The 19,825-nt window shown below is 37.6% G+C and overlaps 1 protein-coding gene across 1 annotated transcript; it reads left to right on the top strand.

Annotated features, from left to right (window-relative positions):
- Window positions 1-5: 5 nt before the first annotated feature.
- LOC110050345 (protein KRI1 homolog) lies at window positions 6-19,742 on the top strand. Its single transcript, XM_089286245.1, has 23 exons — window positions 6-153; window positions 305-384; window positions 2,307-2,412; window positions 5,110-5,212; window positions 5,822-5,870; window positions 6,303-6,352; window positions 7,390-7,471; window positions 7,685-7,759; window positions 8,074-8,177; window positions 8,554-8,590; window positions 8,767-8,844; window positions 9,678-9,773; window positions 10,215-10,299; window positions 10,927-11,012; window positions 11,599-11,674; window positions 12,403-12,441; window positions 12,905-12,967; window positions 15,105-15,133; window positions 16,081-16,198; window positions 17,147-17,277; window positions 17,796-17,860; window positions 18,308-18,409; window positions 18,639-19,742. Exons 1-23 carry the CDS (start codon window positions 60-62, stop codon window positions 19,075-19,077), a joined length of 2,187 nt encoding a protein of 728 aa, XP_089142371.1. The 5' UTR covers window positions 6-59; the 3' UTR covers window positions 19,078-19,742.
- The last annotated feature ends 83 nt before the right edge of the window (window positions 19,743-19,825 follow it).

Here is a 19,825-nt window from a genome sequence, read left to right as displayed (position 1 = left end):
GAGTGGCTTGCGGTACAAAACTGGGAGCATATTCAATAGGGTAAATTGGGTAATTCAATATGGCGGACGGCATGGAGAACTTGAAGCTGACTGTGAACGAGGACTTTGCCAAGAAACTCCACAAACAAAAAGAAAGAGCAGAACTAGATCAATGTAAGTACTGCAAAGCCTTTCGTAAAGGTCTGAAAGAAAAATTTACCAGGGCGCTTAGTTATTGGGGGAAATCTTGCACGTGTTTTACAAAGCTAACTTACATGCAGGGCTTCAGTCCCGTTCTAAATGATGTTTTCTGTGTTGCTTCCAGTAAAACAGAAATTTGGTGACAAGGACCTTGACAGTGAATCAGATTCAAGCTCCTCCGAATCTGAAGATGACGATGCACGGGTGAGTTTGATGTCTGTTTAATGTTTAGTTTGCACATACGGGTAGCTTTTACTGTGGCCTGTAAACATTCTTCCGGGTATCCAGTCACTTCTTTCCATGGTCACCTCGTTCCAAATCACTTCGTTCCATCCATTGGTCACTTCGTTTCATCAAAGAGTCACTTTGTTCCAAGGAATAGTCACTTCGTTCCAAGGGGAAAGTAAGCAAGTAAACTCCTAATCTTTCTTACAAACTAAGCAAGTGAACTTCTTATCTTACAAAGCTACTAAACACCTTAAGAGACACTACACAGGGAGGTGTCGGAGTCACTTCTCGAGTTTGGCGACTACATATCCAGCACTTGGATCCACATAAGCACCTGGAGCCCAAAAGATTGGACTTGCTACATGCAGGCTGTCAGAACCAACAACGATGTTGAGGGTTGGCACCATGGCCTAAATCGATGAGCATCCGGACGAGGACAGGTTCCCATGTACCTGCTGATCCATCTTCTTCACAGGGAAGCTAAGCTTACATCATTTCAGATCCGACTGGTGTCCAAAAGGAAGCTGAGGAGAATCCAATGACGAAAATACAGAGACCTCAAGCAGAAAATCTTTGAGCTTTGGGACCAGTTCGAAGGCAAGGAAAGATTAGCAAGACGGCTATTGAAGGCCTGCTGTCATCTTAAGTAATGGACCACTTGAAATGTGAAGACAAGTTAATAAAGTACACCAAACCAAAAAAAAGGCTCCTTTAGAAGCCACCAAATAAATGAAAGCAATGACCAACACAAGAAACCTATTTTAAAGTACATAATTAATGACATTTATTAAAGATATAAACAATGAAAACACTAACGCGGGAAAGACTGGGCTCCACAACAATCCAAGATGGCGGAGTAACTTTTTTGTAAACAAAGATTCAAAACAGACCAAGCATTCGTTAACTTCGAATTTTCAGAAAATCTATTGAAAATAAAAGTTTTATAGCTTAGTTTACTTGTGGAACAAAGTAACTACATGTATGAGGTGGAACAAAGTGACTCTGATGGAACAAAGTGACTCTTTGATGGAATGAAGTGGTTGGAATGAAGTGACTGTAAACCTTCTCCCTCCGAGGGCAGAAAAAATTTGGTGAGTAAAGCAAGCTGACAAGCATAAAAGAAAAAATCGGGCAATTTGTGATTAGCTTGTTACAAATCAGTAAAGAAGGTAGTTAGGCTTTGCTCACCAAATTCATTTTTTCACACTCATCGACATCCTTTGCACACCAATTTTTTTTCCACCCACACCTGGAGCCTGTTCACAGACTTGCTTGAAAACCATGAATGGGAGACTAATAGGTTTTGGGTCGTAGTACAAGATGTCTTCTAAAATTTCCCACATTGAAATCTTTAGCGGACAATTGAGAAACCCTTGTTGTTTTTCATTTCCCTTCCTCAACAGGCTTTTCTGCATATTGCCCTTCACTGCCATCAAAATTTGTTGTGATTTCCCAATTTGACTTTCACGCACCTTCCCCTCCTCATTCCCGCAATGCAGACAAAACCTGTTAACAGATTGTCAAAATGTGCAGAGGGACAGTAATCAAAAAGGCAGCAAATCCAGGCAGGCAGTTTTTTCATTTTTCCGTCTAAGCAACTTAACTTGCGGCTTCACAACTCATTTTTGCAGATCATGCTCTATACAAGCCTATGATTATTTCAACCTACTAAACCACCAGCTATGCAGGCTAGATTCAGAGGAGATTTAGGTTGTGTTGTTCCACTAAAATTCTCTATCTCTTCTACAGAAGGCTTTTTACTTTGATCCCCCCCAATCCTTGGCAGTTTTAGTCAGAAATAAAATAAAAACATTTTAATTTTTTTAATATAATTTGTGTTGAATTGCAAAACTTTCAGTTCCTGACCATGAATATTTTTGCATTCTTTTCAATTGTAGGAACTCACATCACAGAAAGAAAAGGATTTTCTGACAGTCTTGTCCATGATAAAGAATAAAGACCCTAAGATTTACAGCAAGGATTCTAAATTTTATCATGAAGATGGTATGAGAAATTATCTTTACTTGTAACTGTGTAACTCTTTAATTCCCTGGAATGATGGAAATTTAACTCCTCCTTATAATATTAATTCAATGTCAAGTTGACAGGTAACGACAATCAAGATCAAAGTGCTCTATGAGCAAACCCGTCAATTTCCCAGTGGATGATGATTGACATGTGTGGCTTATGGGTTATTCTAGTTATACGAATTGCCATATTGACTTCTGGCTATACTAGTTATAACAGCAGTCTTTTTTAAAAAAAAAAAAGACTAACTTTTCGTGCATACTACGTGAAGTACAAGAACTGGCAAACCTCCACTACATGAGCTGCATTGTTCCAATCGATTTACTTATTCTGGATTGATCCACTCTATCTTGTAAACTTCTCAATTCTCGTCGCCTTGCCCAAAATATTTTTCTTCCCACCTGAAGACGAAAGTGTATTCTACTTCACGTGACTTGGCACCGTTAGATCGAAAGAGAATAGGTTGCGAATAAGATTGAAGTGACTCTCCTTGCAGGGTAGCTGAGATTTTTTACTATGAAAATGCACAACATCTGAACCATCGGATGCAATTTGCAGTCAATTATGCAAAACAGCAAGGTTGTGTAACGTCAGAAACCGTTTTCTCATCAGTTCCAGCTTGAAATAAGTACATGTAGCCACTTGTGGATGTTCTCCACCAAAACAAGGGTTGAACAAGAAAAGAAAAAGACCAGTGGCTTAAAAAAACAAACGGAAAAGAGCCAACAAATTCCGGAATCTAACTAAGGTCCACTAAATTGGAACGGGGGTGCTAACCGTAGTAACATGTAAGAAACCTTGCCTCAAGGGGGAAAGATACAAAATACTTCAGCTTTATCTTGAATTGGCTAGCAAATATGTGGCATATAGTCTCTTAAACTGCAAACTTCTCCGATGCTGACGTTTAGTGTGGCTAGTACACAGGGAAGAGAGGAGTCCTATTTGACCTTTTTCCAGTTTAATTCGCCGTGCAATTGTAGTGCGAATCGACTTTCTGTTGATTCAAATTACCTCAAAATCAAACTGTACACATCCGATCATATTGCGATGATTAAATCCACTATAAATAGACATGTTAAGCTTTTCATGAGAGCTGGCATTCTCCCAAAACAAAAACAAATCCAAAATGACCTGTGAGTGTTGCGTTTCAAGTTCCTCCGGCGTAGTGTGGATGGATGTTCTTCACCAAAAAAGGGTTCAAGGAGAAAAGAAAAAGACTAGTGACTTAAAAAAACAAACGGAAAAAAGCCGACGAATCCCACAGTCTAACTCAGGTCCACTAGATTGGAACGTGGGTGCTAACCATAGTAACACAAAAGAAACCTTGCTTCAAGGGGGAAAGATACAAAGTACTTCAGCCTTATCTAAAATTGGCTAGCAAACATGCGAATTAGGTAACAGATATGTGACATGAAGTCTCTTAAAGTGGGAACTTCTCGGAGCCTTATGTTTAGTGTGGGTAGTACCTTATCCTTTTTTCCAGTTAAATTCGCAATACAATTGTAGCATAAATCGATTTTTTTGTTGATTCAAATGACCTCAAAATCAAACTGTACACATGCAATTGTGTTGTGCACAATGATTAAATTTACTGTAAATAGACATATAAAGCTTTTTGGGAGAGCTGTTGTGTGACTTTGTGTTATGATAGCTCATCAGCCTATTCAAGTGTCAAAATGTATCAGCTTGAACAAGCCCCCAAATTTTTGTCTATATGCATAATTTTAATGCTCGGATTGCATTTCAGTTCCTGAAGTTCTATCTAGTTCTCCTCACTCCTGCTATGCAGGATTTGTCTTCCAATGTGACTTATGTGAGTTTGTCCTCAAGACTGAGCAGGATTTTCTCGTGGTGGATTCCACGCCTGCGGTTGAAACTTATAATCTGGCTTAATCATGAGCCTTTTAGAGGCTTGCAAGACCGCGGTGTTCTTTACTAGAGACTTTTTCAACAAATGCTACGGTGGCCTCAATGAAACTGTGCGCTTTGATTTCGAAAATTTAATTTCAGGAGCTCAACCCTCCAGTAGTAGTACCATGGATATGTAGAGAGGATTTCTTCTTGTAAATCTTTACTAAACTTCAAACTTCGAAGCAGAAATTTACAATAGCAGCTTCCAGCAACTTCACCACTGTCGTCAAAAACGTTCCCAATGTGTATTACAAAAGCCAACAATTGGTCTTATTTAGAGTTATCTGTTAATTTAAGATTAAAATTGTAATAGAAATGTTAAATGAACTATGCCCAGGAAGCAAACAAAATAAGTTTTCATTTTTAGTGCAACAATTGCAGCTAGACCTAGTAATGTAAAACAATACTCATGCCTGCAATATTGACCAATACAGTGATTTCAGGAGCTTTATCTACTGGTCAGCAGAATTACTCCAAGAGGTTTACAGATGATGGAAGGACATCATTTGCATATCATGTGCATAATCCGCACCACCACTAAAACCCTTTAGATTGCTTATGCAATCTCCAGGTTAAAAATTGTCGCCTTTGGGGCATTCTCATGATAAACCAATAAATTCTGAAAATTCATATTAATAAATTGCATTGCATTCTTTGTAGGGAATAAATGCTTTAATCTTGACACATTGAATGTTTTTATTGTCAAAGTAAGTTGACACTGTCTAACTTCTGAGTGTTGCTTATGTTGCTATTTAAAACCAGAAAAAAGAGCTTCCTCAGAAGAGGATAACAAGCAGCACGACAAGCCTAAGAAGCCAATGTTTTTGAAAGACTATGAAAGAAAGGAGTTGCTAGAAAAAGGGAGGTTAGTGTAAAATGGACCTGGGTGGAACTTGCCTTGGGTAAAATTGGGAAGAGTTTACTTTGTCAACCAGAAAATCTTAATAGGCACCATCATTGACATTGTCTGGCCTCAAAGTAGGACTTTTTACAAGCAACAAATGTGAAATACTTCTTTGCGATAAAGTTGTCAATAAAGGTAGTAGTGCTGACAAATTTATTCCCTTTACTTTTCACCCTACTGCTATGTCTAGTTATGAATTCAGCCAATTTTTGGCTGAACGCTATAGTTGAATGGGAGATATCCTGCATAGCAAGCGTTTCCGTGGGGTTCGGGAGCAAAGACACCCAGAATCCCATTCCTTGATCTTTCTTTGCTCCCCAACCCCATGGAAATGCTTGCTATGCAGGCTATATGGGAGCACACCTCTAGAAAGGTAATGGTCATGCAAGAGCGATAAATGTGTCGATCAGAATGAAGATGTGCAGTAGTTACACAATTTTCCACTGCCACCTGGGCCTGCTTGCTTTATTCAGTTAATTATAATTATTAAGGAGTTAAAAACTAACAGAACATTGTGCAGTGATCCATTCTGTTCCTCCCTGATCAACTTTGTTTCATTGCACTTGTCAGCAAAGCATTTCTAAGTGATGAAGAAAGTGATGATGAGGAAACAAATCAGGTAAGCTAAAAGTAAGGATGCAGTCAGTAGAAAAAACATCATGAATTTTAGAATTTAAAGATATCGCCTAATTTCACTGCTGCAATTGTATTTTTACAAAATGTTGGTAGATACATCTTTGGCTTTAAATCTAAAACTACCATCAACTGATTTATTTGAGTACAATGCAAATAGAGAGGTTTTCAAGTGAGTGTCATAAAACCAAAACGAAACTAATTACGCTATTCAGCCAGTCTCCAACCGTGGTAAAACCAAAAAATTAATTGCCTGATTACTTTAGACACTCAATTGAAAAGTGCTCTATCAACCACCAATCAATTATATTACATAAAACCCTGATACTTCAAAGGCTAGTTGTATATTCCCAAAGCCTTTGGTTAAAGGCAAAAATAGATTTTGTTTCAACTCTTATGTGTTGTATTTTCTATTTAGGGTAGAGCATCCCCTACCTTTGTGGAAGAGCAAAAACAAATCAAGGAAAGGTAAGTTTTTGTCAGTGGTGACTTATATTAAATGCTAGTTCACAAGTTATTTGTAACCAGATCCCAACAACTAGTTTCACCTTGCAAACCACTTGCTCCTAATTTTGAATTAGCATTGAACCTTTATCAAATTTAATCTTTAGAGATAGAGGTATTAATTAAAGGTAAAGGCTGTGTCTTCATAGGCCTTGAAAAAAGTGTTGTCCAGTTGTCCAGGACAAATAGATATTCTTGCTGGGCAAGTAACTTTTCATTCTCACTTGCCTGATGGGCAAGGGTCCAGGGAATTGTCTGCCAACTAAGTGAAAAAAAGTAAACTAAGACTTGTCCAGGGCAATCAAAATTTGAGAGCTACTTTCGGAAGGACAAGCTGGGATTCAATTTTTTGCGAGCCCTGCTTCATACTTCATACTGCTGGTGATTGTTCCAGGTTTTGTAGCATTCTGCTGCCAGGAGTATTTCTACTCCCCCTAGATGGGATGCTGGTCATTCAGAGGGTTACCCCCGGCATTAGATTCACGGGGACTAAGTTGTACACCGGCCTGAGTGGAGAGAGACCCTGTGAGAGTAGTGTCTTGCCTGAGAACATAATGACCCTGATCAGGGCTCAAACTGAGTCCTTCTTATCGCATTTGAAATAATGGATAGTTTGTGGTTCAAACAATTAATTACAATGTATCTTCCCATGTAATATCTTCTTTTGTGGCTAACAAGTTGTCACGAGAAATTTAATTAAAATGTAGGAATTGTTACATGTACATTTAGCAGTACATTGTAATTATAATAATTAAATAGACCAGTTATTGGTAGTGATCTTTCATGGATGTCTATGATTTCTATCAATAGCCATTTCACAACTGAAAAAAGGAAATTGCCAATACAGTGGAATCTTGATTTCCCAAACCCTCATTTTTTCAAACCTCCCCTCCCTATCCAAATTTTTGAACCAATTTTCGTTTCTCTTGGAGGTTTGAAAAATCGGGATTCCAGTTGTGTTTGTCACTACTACATATTCAATTCCTTGTGATATTTGTCAGTTTTAAGGAAGCCATTCAAGACAGTGACAATGATAATGATGATGACTTCCTGAAAGTCCGAGAAAAAACCTCCGAAGAAAAGGTGATTGAGATATCAATATTCTCCTCTTTGATGTTGTGACAGTTAATGAATACGGATTAAATTGCACAAGGGATTATGAATAATTATGCTTAGTTTTCAACTCTTTCTTTTCTGGTCACTATTTTTTCTTCCATTTCTTTTACATTGGCCCATTCTGGTTGTAGTTGTAGTTTGACATGAATTATTTGAGTAAATTGTGTTTCCTTATCACAGATGGAGGAGGAAAGAGCTTATGTTGAATGGTTAAAGGGACAAAAGAGTAAAGAAACCAAACCTGCTAAGGAAATGGTAAGTTGTATCTCCTGAATGTATAGAACTGGGCCATGTACTTCCATGAGAATTCTAAAATCCTTGCTCCGACTGTGTTACATTTCTTGCCGTAATGTTAATGCTTAGAATAACTATAAGTCAGGCTTTTAGCCAGATGAGTATCCAGGTGTCCTTTGGATGGTCACTCATTTAAGAAAATCATCTCATTTTCATATGTTGCCTTATAAATTGTTCATTTGAACAGGCCCTAAAGCACATTTTGGACGCCCACTTTTCAAATCCTGGCTAGAAGCCCGTTCTAAGTCAATTACTCTTACGAACTGTGTTTATAGGAGGCATTGCGACATTACTGGATGGATCCAAGCTTGGACGAAGGTGAACAGTTCTTGAGAGATTACATTCTTGACAGAAATTACATTGAGAAAGATTCAGAAAGGTATAGCCTGTATTGTCTCTTCGTTCAAGTCATTTAAACTGTAACTTGTGCAACAAAATGTATACCCCATTCATTAAATGAATTCTCTGTATGACCAATGACTGCTGGCAAAGTCTACATGAGTCTTTCAGCCAATGCCATCATGGCTAACTGAACAATCACTTTCAATGAACCAGACTAATAACATCATTGACAGACAAACACCATTCACTTGACTCTGAAGATGACTTCGCTCAGGTTGTCAAAACGTCAGTCTCCAACAACAGTTCTTTTCAGAACTATCCTCACCTGGATGATCACACAAGACGAACTACTGATACTCCTGGGTTCAAACCATAAATATTTTACTATGAATTCTCTGGTTTTTTTTTTTCAGAATTCCTAGTTATGATGAAATTGTAGGTGATGATGAGGTACTAGTAATTTCACCAGTTAATTGTTACAGAGGAGTTTAAACAGTACTTTAATTTGCAAGTTGAATTCTAGTTTATTGTAATTATCTTCCTTGCAGTGATATTGCTTTTAATTAACTGCTTGTAGTGTACAGCTTTCTGTAGTTGAACTGATTAGATATTTTGTGTTGCTCTAGGATGAGTCAGAAGTTGAAAAGCAGGAAGAATTTGAACGGAAATTTAATTTCAGATTTGAGGAACCAGATGCAGAGTTTGTAAGTGTCATAAACTTGTCCCAACTCGTCATTTTAATTTTCAGTTATTGCAGAGGCTCAGAATGTGTCTTCTGCGATACCGCTTAGAAACTTAAGTCAGGTGCTGCTACTGTTCTTGTGTTGTGTTCTTAGAAATGACACTCTACTCTTATGGTGGAAAAGTGTAGGGGAAAACAGTCATTTACAGATGCAACACATGGCTTATTCATCCAAATGCTATAAAGGGTTACTGAGTTGGGATGCAGTGTGTCTACTTTAGATATGTGAATGGCTACAGGTACCATTTTCTAGGAAAGGGTGACCTTTTCTTTCAAAAGACTACTTGAATACAGTTTTGCCCTGAAGCCTCCCCTTGTTAGGTACCCCTCCTCCCCCACCCCACCCCACCCAAAGGGAACCTGACAAATGCTTGTGGATAACCTGCAAGCAAATCCTGTCGCAGAAACCAGGGCTGGGATTTTCAAATCGCGATTAAGCTTACCCAGGAATGGCGAGAATTTTGATTTCAGTTTTGTAACTTTTTGGTGAGGTTTTCTGTTTATAATTTGTTTGTCCTTCATTTTTGAATTTAAGTAATCTCAAGCCACACAAAACATAAGCAGTGTAAAACATTTTTACACAAGAAAAATCAATACTTCACTTAGTCCAGGGTTAGCGTTAACTTGCATTCAAACAAGCCGGCCCAGACTTTCAAGGTTGGCAATGATGACCCATTAACAACTCCTCTAGATTTCAATCTTGGGGAGATTTTCCTTGGAGAGAAAAGTGATAAGATTGTGAAGACAGCAGGTGACCAGTTTTCTGTATTTCTTTTTTTCCTTTTTCAACTTTAGATCAAAACATATCCTCGCACCATACAAGGATCAGTGCGAAAAACAAATGAACGTCGAAAAGAAAAAAGAAAACAAAGGGATTTGAAAAAGGAAAAGGTCAGGATGTGTACTTCATGCAATTTTGTATTGTCTTTGTATAACCTGTGGGAGGTGCGGTGGCCTCATGGTTAGTGTGCTTGTCTCCGGATCGAGCAGTCCAGGTTTGAACCCTGACTGGGGACTTTGTGTTGTGTTCCTGGGCAAAACACTTAACTCTTACAGTGCCCCTCTCCACCCAGGTGTATAAATGGGTACCAGCGAATTTAACGCTGAGGGGGTAACCCTGTTATGAACCAGCATCCCATCCAGGGGGAGTAGAAATACTCCTGGTCGCTTCATGCTACGGAAACCAGGATAAGCTCCAGCCTGATGGGCCACTTGGCTCGTATGCAGACTTTACCTACCTTTGTTTAACCTGAAGTATATCCAGGTTTTGTTCTGATTCAGTTTTGTACATGTAGCTTTTTAATATATGTTTTTTTTTCTTTGCTAATCCAGGAGAAAGAACAGAAACGAGAGGAACTTAAAAGATTAAAAAACCTCAAGAGAAAAGAGATAATGGAGAAACTTGAAAAGTTAAAAGGTCAAGATTTGAATTTTATTAGTTGTAGTTAGGTTTTTCAGAACTTACTTTATTACATTTCAGGACTTGCTTTATTAGTCTAAAAATAATTATAATGTGTGGATTTGAATTGCTTTTTTTGGCAGAGTAACTCAAACAAAAAACTTGTACAGTAAAGTTTAGTGGCAAACTTTTGACATTTATTTGTGATGATGGTATGCTTGTGATGAGCAATGATGATAAAATATTTCATCCGCCGAAATGAACATGACTGATTAAACTACATAATGTACTGTATTTCCAAGCTCTCACAGGAAATGCCAAATAAAAAAATAGGTGTGTAAATTAAAATTACTTCTGGGATGTTGTGTACATTGTGTGATTATTTTGTCAGTGATTAATAATATTATTTGTTCTAAAAGCTTTGTGAAAGAGCAAACAATCTTGTATGGTGGAAGTTTGTAAATTACTTTGTAATAATTTAATTTAACATGGGATTTTAATTTGACTTTTAAGTAATGGGTAGTACATGTATTATAAACAACCTTTTGTAAGATCAATAATCTTCCAAACATGTTATTGGCTTCAGAGTAAAAGTGATGAATATTCAACATTCTTTCTCAATAATTCATTCATTCCTAATTATAGAAATCACTGGAAACCCTAATGTTGGTTTTAAAGAGGAAGATATAGAAGGTGACTTTGATCCCAAGAAATATGACGAGGCAATGCAGGTATTTTGAAACAAATGAATGTCAAATCAAAATTGCTTTTAATTAAAAATAAATTAGAAACCAAAAATAACTTCTAGGCACACCCAGTTAGGTGTATTATGAACCATTCAGATTCTAGCCAAGTATTTTTATAATAGATGCATTTCCACATTTTGGTCCTAGTTATTATATTTTCTTATTTGCCACATTAAAGAAGTTACAAAATGTAAAAAAAAACTTAAACTAAACTGGGAAGGAGACCTAAAATAAACTGCAAAAAATGTGGGTGATCAGGCCTCTTCAAGTTATGTACAGTTATAGTAAAATAGTTACGGTAATTACAAGGTGCAAATATGGAAATTGAGGCAAGTGCAAAAACTAGGAGAAAGGGACTGAGGGGGAAAGAGAAGAGAGATGCCTCCCCCTGTCCCTTTAAATCTTCATATGGGCCAATGCGTTACTCTCAGAGGAATGTTTGCTAGGCAGGCTATAATAGACATGATTCAACTGTACATGTAAGTCTAAAAAAGTATGATTATTTTAGCTGTCTTGGTTTAAATGCAGTGATTGACCCACAATTCTTTCTTTGTGTTTGGAACCATCGCAGAAAGCATTCAATGAGCAGTTTTATGAAGAAGATGAAAATGAAAAGCCTGTATTTGAAGATGATTTGGACGATATTGGTGAGTGTTTTATCAGAACTGTGTGCATCATGCACAATACATTGTCAAAGTTATTTTTTTTTGTGGTGATGGTAAGGCTGTGATGAGCAGTGATGAAAAAGTATTTCATTCACCATAATGACCATTACCTGATTAAACCACATATTACTGAGTTCTCACGGAAAACACCAATGTACGGTAAAATAGGTGTGTATACGTAAAAACTCAAAATCCAACAAATTTAAGTGAAGCTAGACAGGTTAAAAGCATCACCAAAAGAACTTCCACACATTAACAGAGAGTTTTGTCTTGACCACCCATGCCTCCCTAAACCAAAACGGTGAACAGAGCTGTAAAATGTCCCTGATTAAGAGGATAGTCTCTTTGTGATGAACACCAAGCTCTCTAAACTTTAAAAGAAATATACAATACAAGGGAGCAGGGCTGGGGCAGTGCTGAGAGTGTGGCCTGGATTCAGTTCCAGCCCAGTGTCATGTGAGCTGAGTTTGTGGTTGGTTCTTTCCTTGCTCCAAAAGTCTTTCTCTTGGTACTGGTTTTCTTTCGCCCTAAAAAACCAACATCTCCAAATTCCAATTCGACCAGGATAGAGGACCTGCATGAAAACCAGCTATGGCCAATGTGGCTTCCTCTCTAAATAATTATTGTAATTAGTTTATTAATTTAAAGTAAGGAGAATTTATGTAGTTATTAAGAGCATAAAACAGACTTCTTTTTTTGTTTCTTTATAGAGAACTGGGATGAGTGGCAAGGGGATTTGGATGGTACAGGTGAGTGTTGTGTCAGAACTGTGTACATTGTGCACAGTACACCTGTTAAGATTGGTTTTATTTATGATGATGGTATGCATGTGATGAGCAATGATGAATAACATTTCATTCGCCGTAATGAATGTGACTGATTAAACCACATACTGTATAATTTCTGAGCTCTCACAGAAAATGCCAAGAATGAAATAAATAGGTGTGTATATGACTGAGTGTAAAAGATATTTATTTTTAACACACTGATTTTTATGCGCATCAAAATCCAAGTGTAGTTAGACAGGGGCAAAGCACATTCAAAAGATCTTTCACCTGTTTACAGTGGTTTTGTCTTGTCCACCCCACCTCCACCTCCCAAAACCAAAATTCTCCAATTTTCCAAACTTTGAAGGAAATGCACGTTAAAAGTAAGGAGAATTTAAAAAATATTATAATAGCATGAGACGGAGTGCATTTTGTTCCTTTACAGAAAACTGGAATGAGTGGGAAAGTGATCATTGCGAAATTGGACAGCAAGGAAATGCAACATTCGGTAAATTATCTATACAGTAGAACCCTGCCATCTTGAATGGTCAAGGAAGCGAAAGATTGTTTGAGATTGTAGGGCTCAAGATGACCAATATTGAATCACTGGGATAGCGTATCCAAGAGAAAATGACTTGTGTTGGAGATGAAATGGGTTTGAGCTAACTGAGTCCCAGATACCAAGATTTAACAGTACCACTCTAAATTAATGTTTATTTTGACATGGCTTTTTTCTTGTCTTTTTTGTCAAGGATAACATATAAAGGTTCTATGCATACACATTGCACGCCTTGTTCTTCCGCAAGAGAGGAAAAGCGACTGTTACGCCACAAAATGTAATAGTAACGCAAAGTGTAATAACTTTTGCCACAAAATGTAATAGTAACGCAAAATGTAATAATTTTCGACGCAAAATGTAATAACGTCGGTAACGCAAAATGTAACAACTTTTGACGCAAAATGTAATGCATAAAAGTAACGCTAAATGTAATAGCACAAAATGTAATAATGTTTTGGTTGGTATATGTTTGTTCGAAATATAAGGAATTACATGTGGGTAAGGGACAGAACATCTGTCTTTTTTTAAAACTGGCGGACGCCACGAGTTTTTCCAAAAGGCTACTTTGATTTTTCCAGGGGAAAAGGGGTGAATAGGTGAATTCTCGTGAAATTCCTGTAGAAAAGTGTTTTTTCATACAAAAAAGCCCTCCAAATAACACATGCCTTTCTTTATTTTGAAATTAAGGTACAAAAACTACGATTTGTAATGGTATATATGCTAACTTTATATAGCAACAATGAAATATCAATCAATTCTTTATCCGTTATATTGTCACACTAATTAACGTACTAACAAACAAGCGACTTTGTCCAATTTAACGTCTTGCAATGTCACGCTAGAAGCGAGTCAGCTCCTTTTTTTTAAATAAAAATTGGTAAAAGAATTATGCATATATATTTTAAATTGATGAAAATCTTATTTCAAACGAAATCTAACTGCAACTCTGAGGAAGGAAAAATGAAACTTGAAAATGTAAACTGAAACTTAAACTTTAAACTATTTCAGGGCTCTTTTAATTGCGGGTTCTCCAGTAGATCTTGGAGACACCGTACCATCCATAGCTGTAAGCTACTAAGCGAACCCAGGCGTTTGTCCAGTTCTTAGCATTAATTATGTGTTTTAGAGCGATTACTGCTCCACTGTTCTTTCCCTTTATGTTTATTATTTTTCGTATGCTTAGCTGGTGTATGTCGGCAACATCTGCTAGCTCTGGAAGGTAAATTTGTGGAAGAGGTACGTTGTCGACGATCCGTTTGAAAAACCTCGAAACAGCTCTCAGGGTCTGCCGCATCTGTGGATATCTCCCCACTGTTGTTTCTATAATGTTCTCCAAAGCATCTGGATTAAGGAAAGTTTGTCATACATGGATGGAAAGTTGCGTTTCCTGCCACATAAAACAATTAACGTTAACAAAATGGCAATGTTGCTCTAACATTGTCTTAAGCAGATATATTTTAGATATATTTATATCCCTTACCCTACATTGATAAAATGGCATATTCTTTTATATTCTTGTACAAGCCATCCCTTACTTCCAATTATTTTCCGAGTTATCATTTATGTATAAAATCAGGTTCTTTAAGATCTTAGTGTACAGCTTAATTTAAAGATGTGCATGGGAATTCAATCATTTTAAGTGGGAAGATTTTGCTATCAATTGTGCCTTGATGTTGAAACTCTTGCCTAGAGCAAGTCTCTGATGGGTGCCTATTACGATCTTAATAAATAAAAAATAATAATTAAAAAATAAATAAATGAATATTTCCAACAAACATATACCAACCAAAACATTATTACATTTTGTGCTATTACATTTAGCGTTACTTTTATGTATTACATTTTGCGTCAAAAGTTGTTACATTTTGCGTTACCGACGTTATTACATTTTGCGTCGAAAGTTATTACATTTTGCGTTACTATTACATTTTGTGGCAAAAGTTATTACATTTTGCGTTACTATTACATTTCGTGTCAGTTATTACATATTGTGGCGTAACAGCGACCCTTGTCATGTACATCACTTTTCAGCACTAGGTATTATTGTGAAATCAAATTAATCCAGTTCTTATTTTGTTTTTTTTAGAACCTCACAGTGAAGATCCCAGTTTTAATGTAGGTATTATTATTACAATCAACTCCTTAGTCAGCTGTACATAATTTACATGCAGAAAAAAACATCAGGATTTGAACAGTGCTCAGCAAATAGTTGCTCATCTCCTGTTTTCACTAATGTTGTTGTCAGACATGTAGATAAAAGTCTGCTACAGGATTTTCATCATAGCTCGTTGAACCCCTGAAATCCAAAAATCAGAGAGACCCTTCAGATGATAACTGTTGAGTAGTACATTGACCTTTTTGGGGAGATGCGATTACATTATGATTAGTGTTCTGTACTCCGGATTGAGCAGTGTAGTTCAAACCCCGGCCAGGGTCATTGCATTGTGTTTTTTAGCAAGACACTTTACTCTTACAGTGCCTCCTTCCACCCAGGCCTATAAATGGGTACTGGTGAATTTTATGCTGGGGGTAACCCTGCGATAGACTTCACATCCCATCCAGGGGGGAGTAGAAATACTCCCAGTCCTTTTACGCTACAGGAGCTGGGATAAGTTCCTTTGGCATGGAGCACTTGACCCAATGCAGACTTGCACCTTTACATTAACCATTTTGTGACGCTGTATGTAAGAGTTAAAATTTGATTTATTTGTCAGTGATAAAGTATCCCTGCTGTACAGCTGTGTGTTCACTTTCGAATAATTCATTTCGCTCCGTGGTTTGACCGCTCCAAGTCAGTTTGCTCCAGCCGAACGTTAGATCGCTCCGCACAAGCCGAGTCCGCTACCTCGGCTAACCGAGTTTGGCTTGGCAGTGGATGAAAGAACAAGGAATAATCCATCTGCGTATTGGAACAAACTGACTTGCAGCGATCTAACCATGGACTGAAGTGACCGGATACCTCACTTTCTTATCCTTTGTCCCCATCCAAGTTAAGAGGTTTCAGATGAAGGAGATTTTATGGCTTCTGCTGTCGTTCACAAACCGTGTTTCGTTCCTTCTAGATGGATGCAGACTACCACGAAAATGAAAATGATCCAAACATGTTTGGAGGAAGGAAAAGAAAAGGAAGATCACGATTCGCTCGCGTTGTTGCACAGAAAAAACCTGTGTTTGATCCAAGTAAGTCATCTATTAAAAAAGAGACTGTGTTTCAACACATTTCCAGTCACTGTGAGGAGAGCTGAAATTTTTTTGGTGTTTGGAAATACAGTGAAACTGTAAGAAGAGTTTTAATCGAAACTAAACCAAAGGAGAAAACTGAGAGGTACAAATTGATATTTTGCTAAGCTTGCGATCTCGACGAACTCAAGACACAATAGAGGGTCTGCGGAATGACTAATTAAGATCTGACATCCAAACCATGGTATATGGCCACACAGTCATTCTCCCTTTATTCGCGTTTTTGGAGCGGGAAATAGCCTTGTTTGAGTGGCTACGCGACTGCTTGGCCGAGCGGCATGGCTACATGTATGCTGCTGCGCGGCCATCTTGCTACATGGTGGGATGTTTTAGCCAGTCCTTGTGGGAGCAGCTGGTTAACTGGTTAACCAACAAAGCTGCTGTTTTTTAGCTCTATTTGTAGCCGTGAAGCCACTGTTTTGTAGAGGTACAACGTCACAGCCGCGTAGCGATATTGTCACCATTTCAGGAGGAGTGTTTTGGAGTGCCATTGTGCAGTGAAGCCCCGACTCAATCAATGTCCAGCCAGCAATGAGAAAGCCAACTTAAATATCTCTAAAATAAATCCTGAAAACTTGCTCTATTGACGAAACGTGAAGAACGTGAAAAGAGTTCTGTACGCATAATTCAGTTATGTATCTCGCAGTGCTGTTCATGTTTATCTTATCTATACAAAAGCCTTGTTAACAAAGTTTTTATCATTATTTTTTTTTATTTATTTATTGCAACAATAACGTTACTAAGAATACAAATATTACCTACGTTAGTAACCTTACTTACAATTGCAAAATAGGTTACAAAACCCTAACATAACTTGCGATAGTCACTCTACTTATAGTACTAACATAACATACAATTTAACAAGGTATTTTTTTTTTATTTCCATAGACGAGAAGACCTTTGAAGACTACTTTGACGAGTATTACAAACTGGATTATGAGGACATTATCGGCGATATGCCTTGTAGATTCAAATACCGACAAGTTGTACCTAACGACTACGGGCTCACAACAGAAGAGGTATCTATCAAGCATGCGTTGACATAACTGCCAGAAGACAATAAGCTTACATATCAGTTTTCAGTGGTGGTTTTCAATAAGACTCTAGATAAAAACCGTGAGCTTGCCATGCTTTGAGAATTACAGGTGTCTTTTGAGTGAAATGACATTTGAGCATTTAGAAACTAAAGAAATTATACTAAAACTGAGTCAATATCTAGAATTTTTATCTTTCTAGGTAGGGTTGTTTTGCTTAAAGGAGCTAGGTCACGGTTTGTGCATCTTGAAAAGTTAAGCCTAAATTTTTCGAGATCGTCGTTTGTAATCCGTGTTAATCTTCTCCATCCTTAACCATCTTTGTTACTTTATGGTTCATTTTTATCTCTTTGGTGTTTTTCTATCTTAGTAAACTATTATTTTCAAGTTCCCTTCAATTTAAAGGTGGTTTTGTACGTGGACAAAATAACTAAAAATAACTAAAAATACTGAGACTGAGCTCTTTTAAGAGTAACAAACATCATCTTCTTCTATATCCCTAGATTTTATCATGTCCTGACAGAGAACTAAACCAATGGGCCTCAGTCAAAAAGATGTCTCAGTACAGGTGAACCACTATAGATTTTACAGACTTTCCTACTTGTCGTACTTGTGATTACCGAGTGATTTATCTTGATACCACACGTACGATATCTTTACTTCTCGTCAACTCAGCTTTAAAAACAAATTTAACACCCTTAAAGGCACATTTTTCTTCCTTAGAGGCTGTGCTTCGTTTATTCAGGGCCAAGAATCACGACCGACCCTTAGCCGCGTCCAATGTTTTGAACATGCGCAGAATACTCGATTTGTATTCTCAGCGAGAATTGCGGAGTTCCGGTGCTGGCCCCGTCCCCCTCCCTCAGCGTCGCGATTCTTGCAGCTGACCAAAAGGAGCAGAATAGCAACTAAAATACAATTTTCAAACATACTCGCAAAAACCTCTCGTGGAGAAACACAAATTTATTTCACAAATAACACAGTCAAAGTCAACTTGTTTTCATTTACACTGTAGAGCTGAGAGTGAAGAGTACCAAGATATCAAAAAATACCGCAAGCGAGGGAGAGATCTGCAGCGAAAGAAAAAGATTCTTACTTCACTTGCCGAGACAGAAAGGTCTGTTATACAATAAATATACAAAATACGTTATTATTTCCTTCTTTGGAGATGTGATTATCGTTTGTCAAGGCTGGTAACTATTGTATAAAGTATAACATTTTTTTCAGTTTAACCTACGTAACAGGCGACATGTTTGCTCCCTTGTAAAAGTTGCACCATGTTTAAGCTCTGTTTTTCTTTTTTGCTGGTTGTGGCTTATTTATCAATGTTTCTGTTTTTTTTACAGAGAAAATGAAGGAAATTTCAAGAAGAAAAAGCTCTTCAGGGACAGTTTAACGAAAAAGGTTAAAACGCCTGAAAACATTGTTAATAGTAATGGAACACCTGAACAAAATGACGGTAGAACTAAAGCGAAGAATGTCCCCAGGAAAACAATAAACGGCAGTGAAGGGGGGAATAAAAACAGTCAGGTTTCACAAGAACAAAATCGTCCAATGGAACAAGGACAGAAATGTTTAAAGGACAAAGAAGAATCGAAAAAAGGGAAACAAAAGCAAGAAAATCCAAAGCGAAGGAGACTAACATTTAAGGAGATGAAAGAACTTGCAGTGAAAAAACGATTGCAAAGACAGTTCAGAGGGGCAAAGAAAGAACGGCTGAGTAATCTATCGGCTGCTAGGCTGGCCTCTTATGGATTGACTAAGAAGAAAAAGAAGAAATCGTAGTGTATTGTAATCAGCTGTTATGTGGATAGTGACAATTGGGTCTGTCAAGGATGTTTGGGATGAGACTGCCCACATCTCCCCACTGAGTCCTACGGTTTCACTCTCTTTACCCTACCATACACAGGCCTCTGTTGCATTCCTATTTTACAGAAACAAAAACAATGTAACGGGGCTAGGATTGTTGTTTAGAGAGAAAGTTGATTCTCGTAAATGGTTTCGAAGAAGAGGTTATTAGGCCGATTTAACAGGAGAACGGGAACGTCACTTGACGACGGCGCGCGCAGTACAAATACCCAAATATGGTCAAATTAGAACAGAATCCAGGTTATTCCGCACGCCCTGCAGTCGTCATCTGACGTTCCCGTCCTGTTGCTAAATCAGCCTACTGGCTAACCACTGCCATGAAATTAATGCCAAATCTCATCAATTGTTCTTTCTTATTTAACAGGGAGAGGTTTTTTTATAAATTTATTTTAGTTTGTGCCATAACACCTGCGTCCTTCCCCCCTCCCCCCCCCCCCACGTCCCCCCGCAAAAAATCTCAAAGAATCATAAGAACACAGGGTTCAGTGATAATTCTTATAATCTTGCTTCAAGGAAAGAAAATTTCTGGACGAGTGAAACATGAATTTGTACATAATTAAATCGTAGTTTGGTATTGCAAAGCGTTACCAGCAAACTTTTATTTCAGGTCGAGGAAAATGTAAATAACCATATTTAAACCTTTCGTCATCGAAAATGTACGTAC

The sequence above is a fragment of the Orbicella faveolata genome, unplaced genomic scaffold (genome assembly GCF_042242905.1).
Source record: "Orbicella faveolata isolate gen_17 unplaced genomic scaffold, um_ofav_v1 contig_14, whole genome shotgun sequence".
NCBI lineage: Eukaryota > Metazoa > Cnidaria > Anthozoa > Scleractinia > Merulinidae > Orbicella > Orbicella faveolata.
The sequence above is the reverse complement of the archived record's forward strand: the minus strand, read 5'-3'. Positions and strand labels throughout refer to the sequence as shown.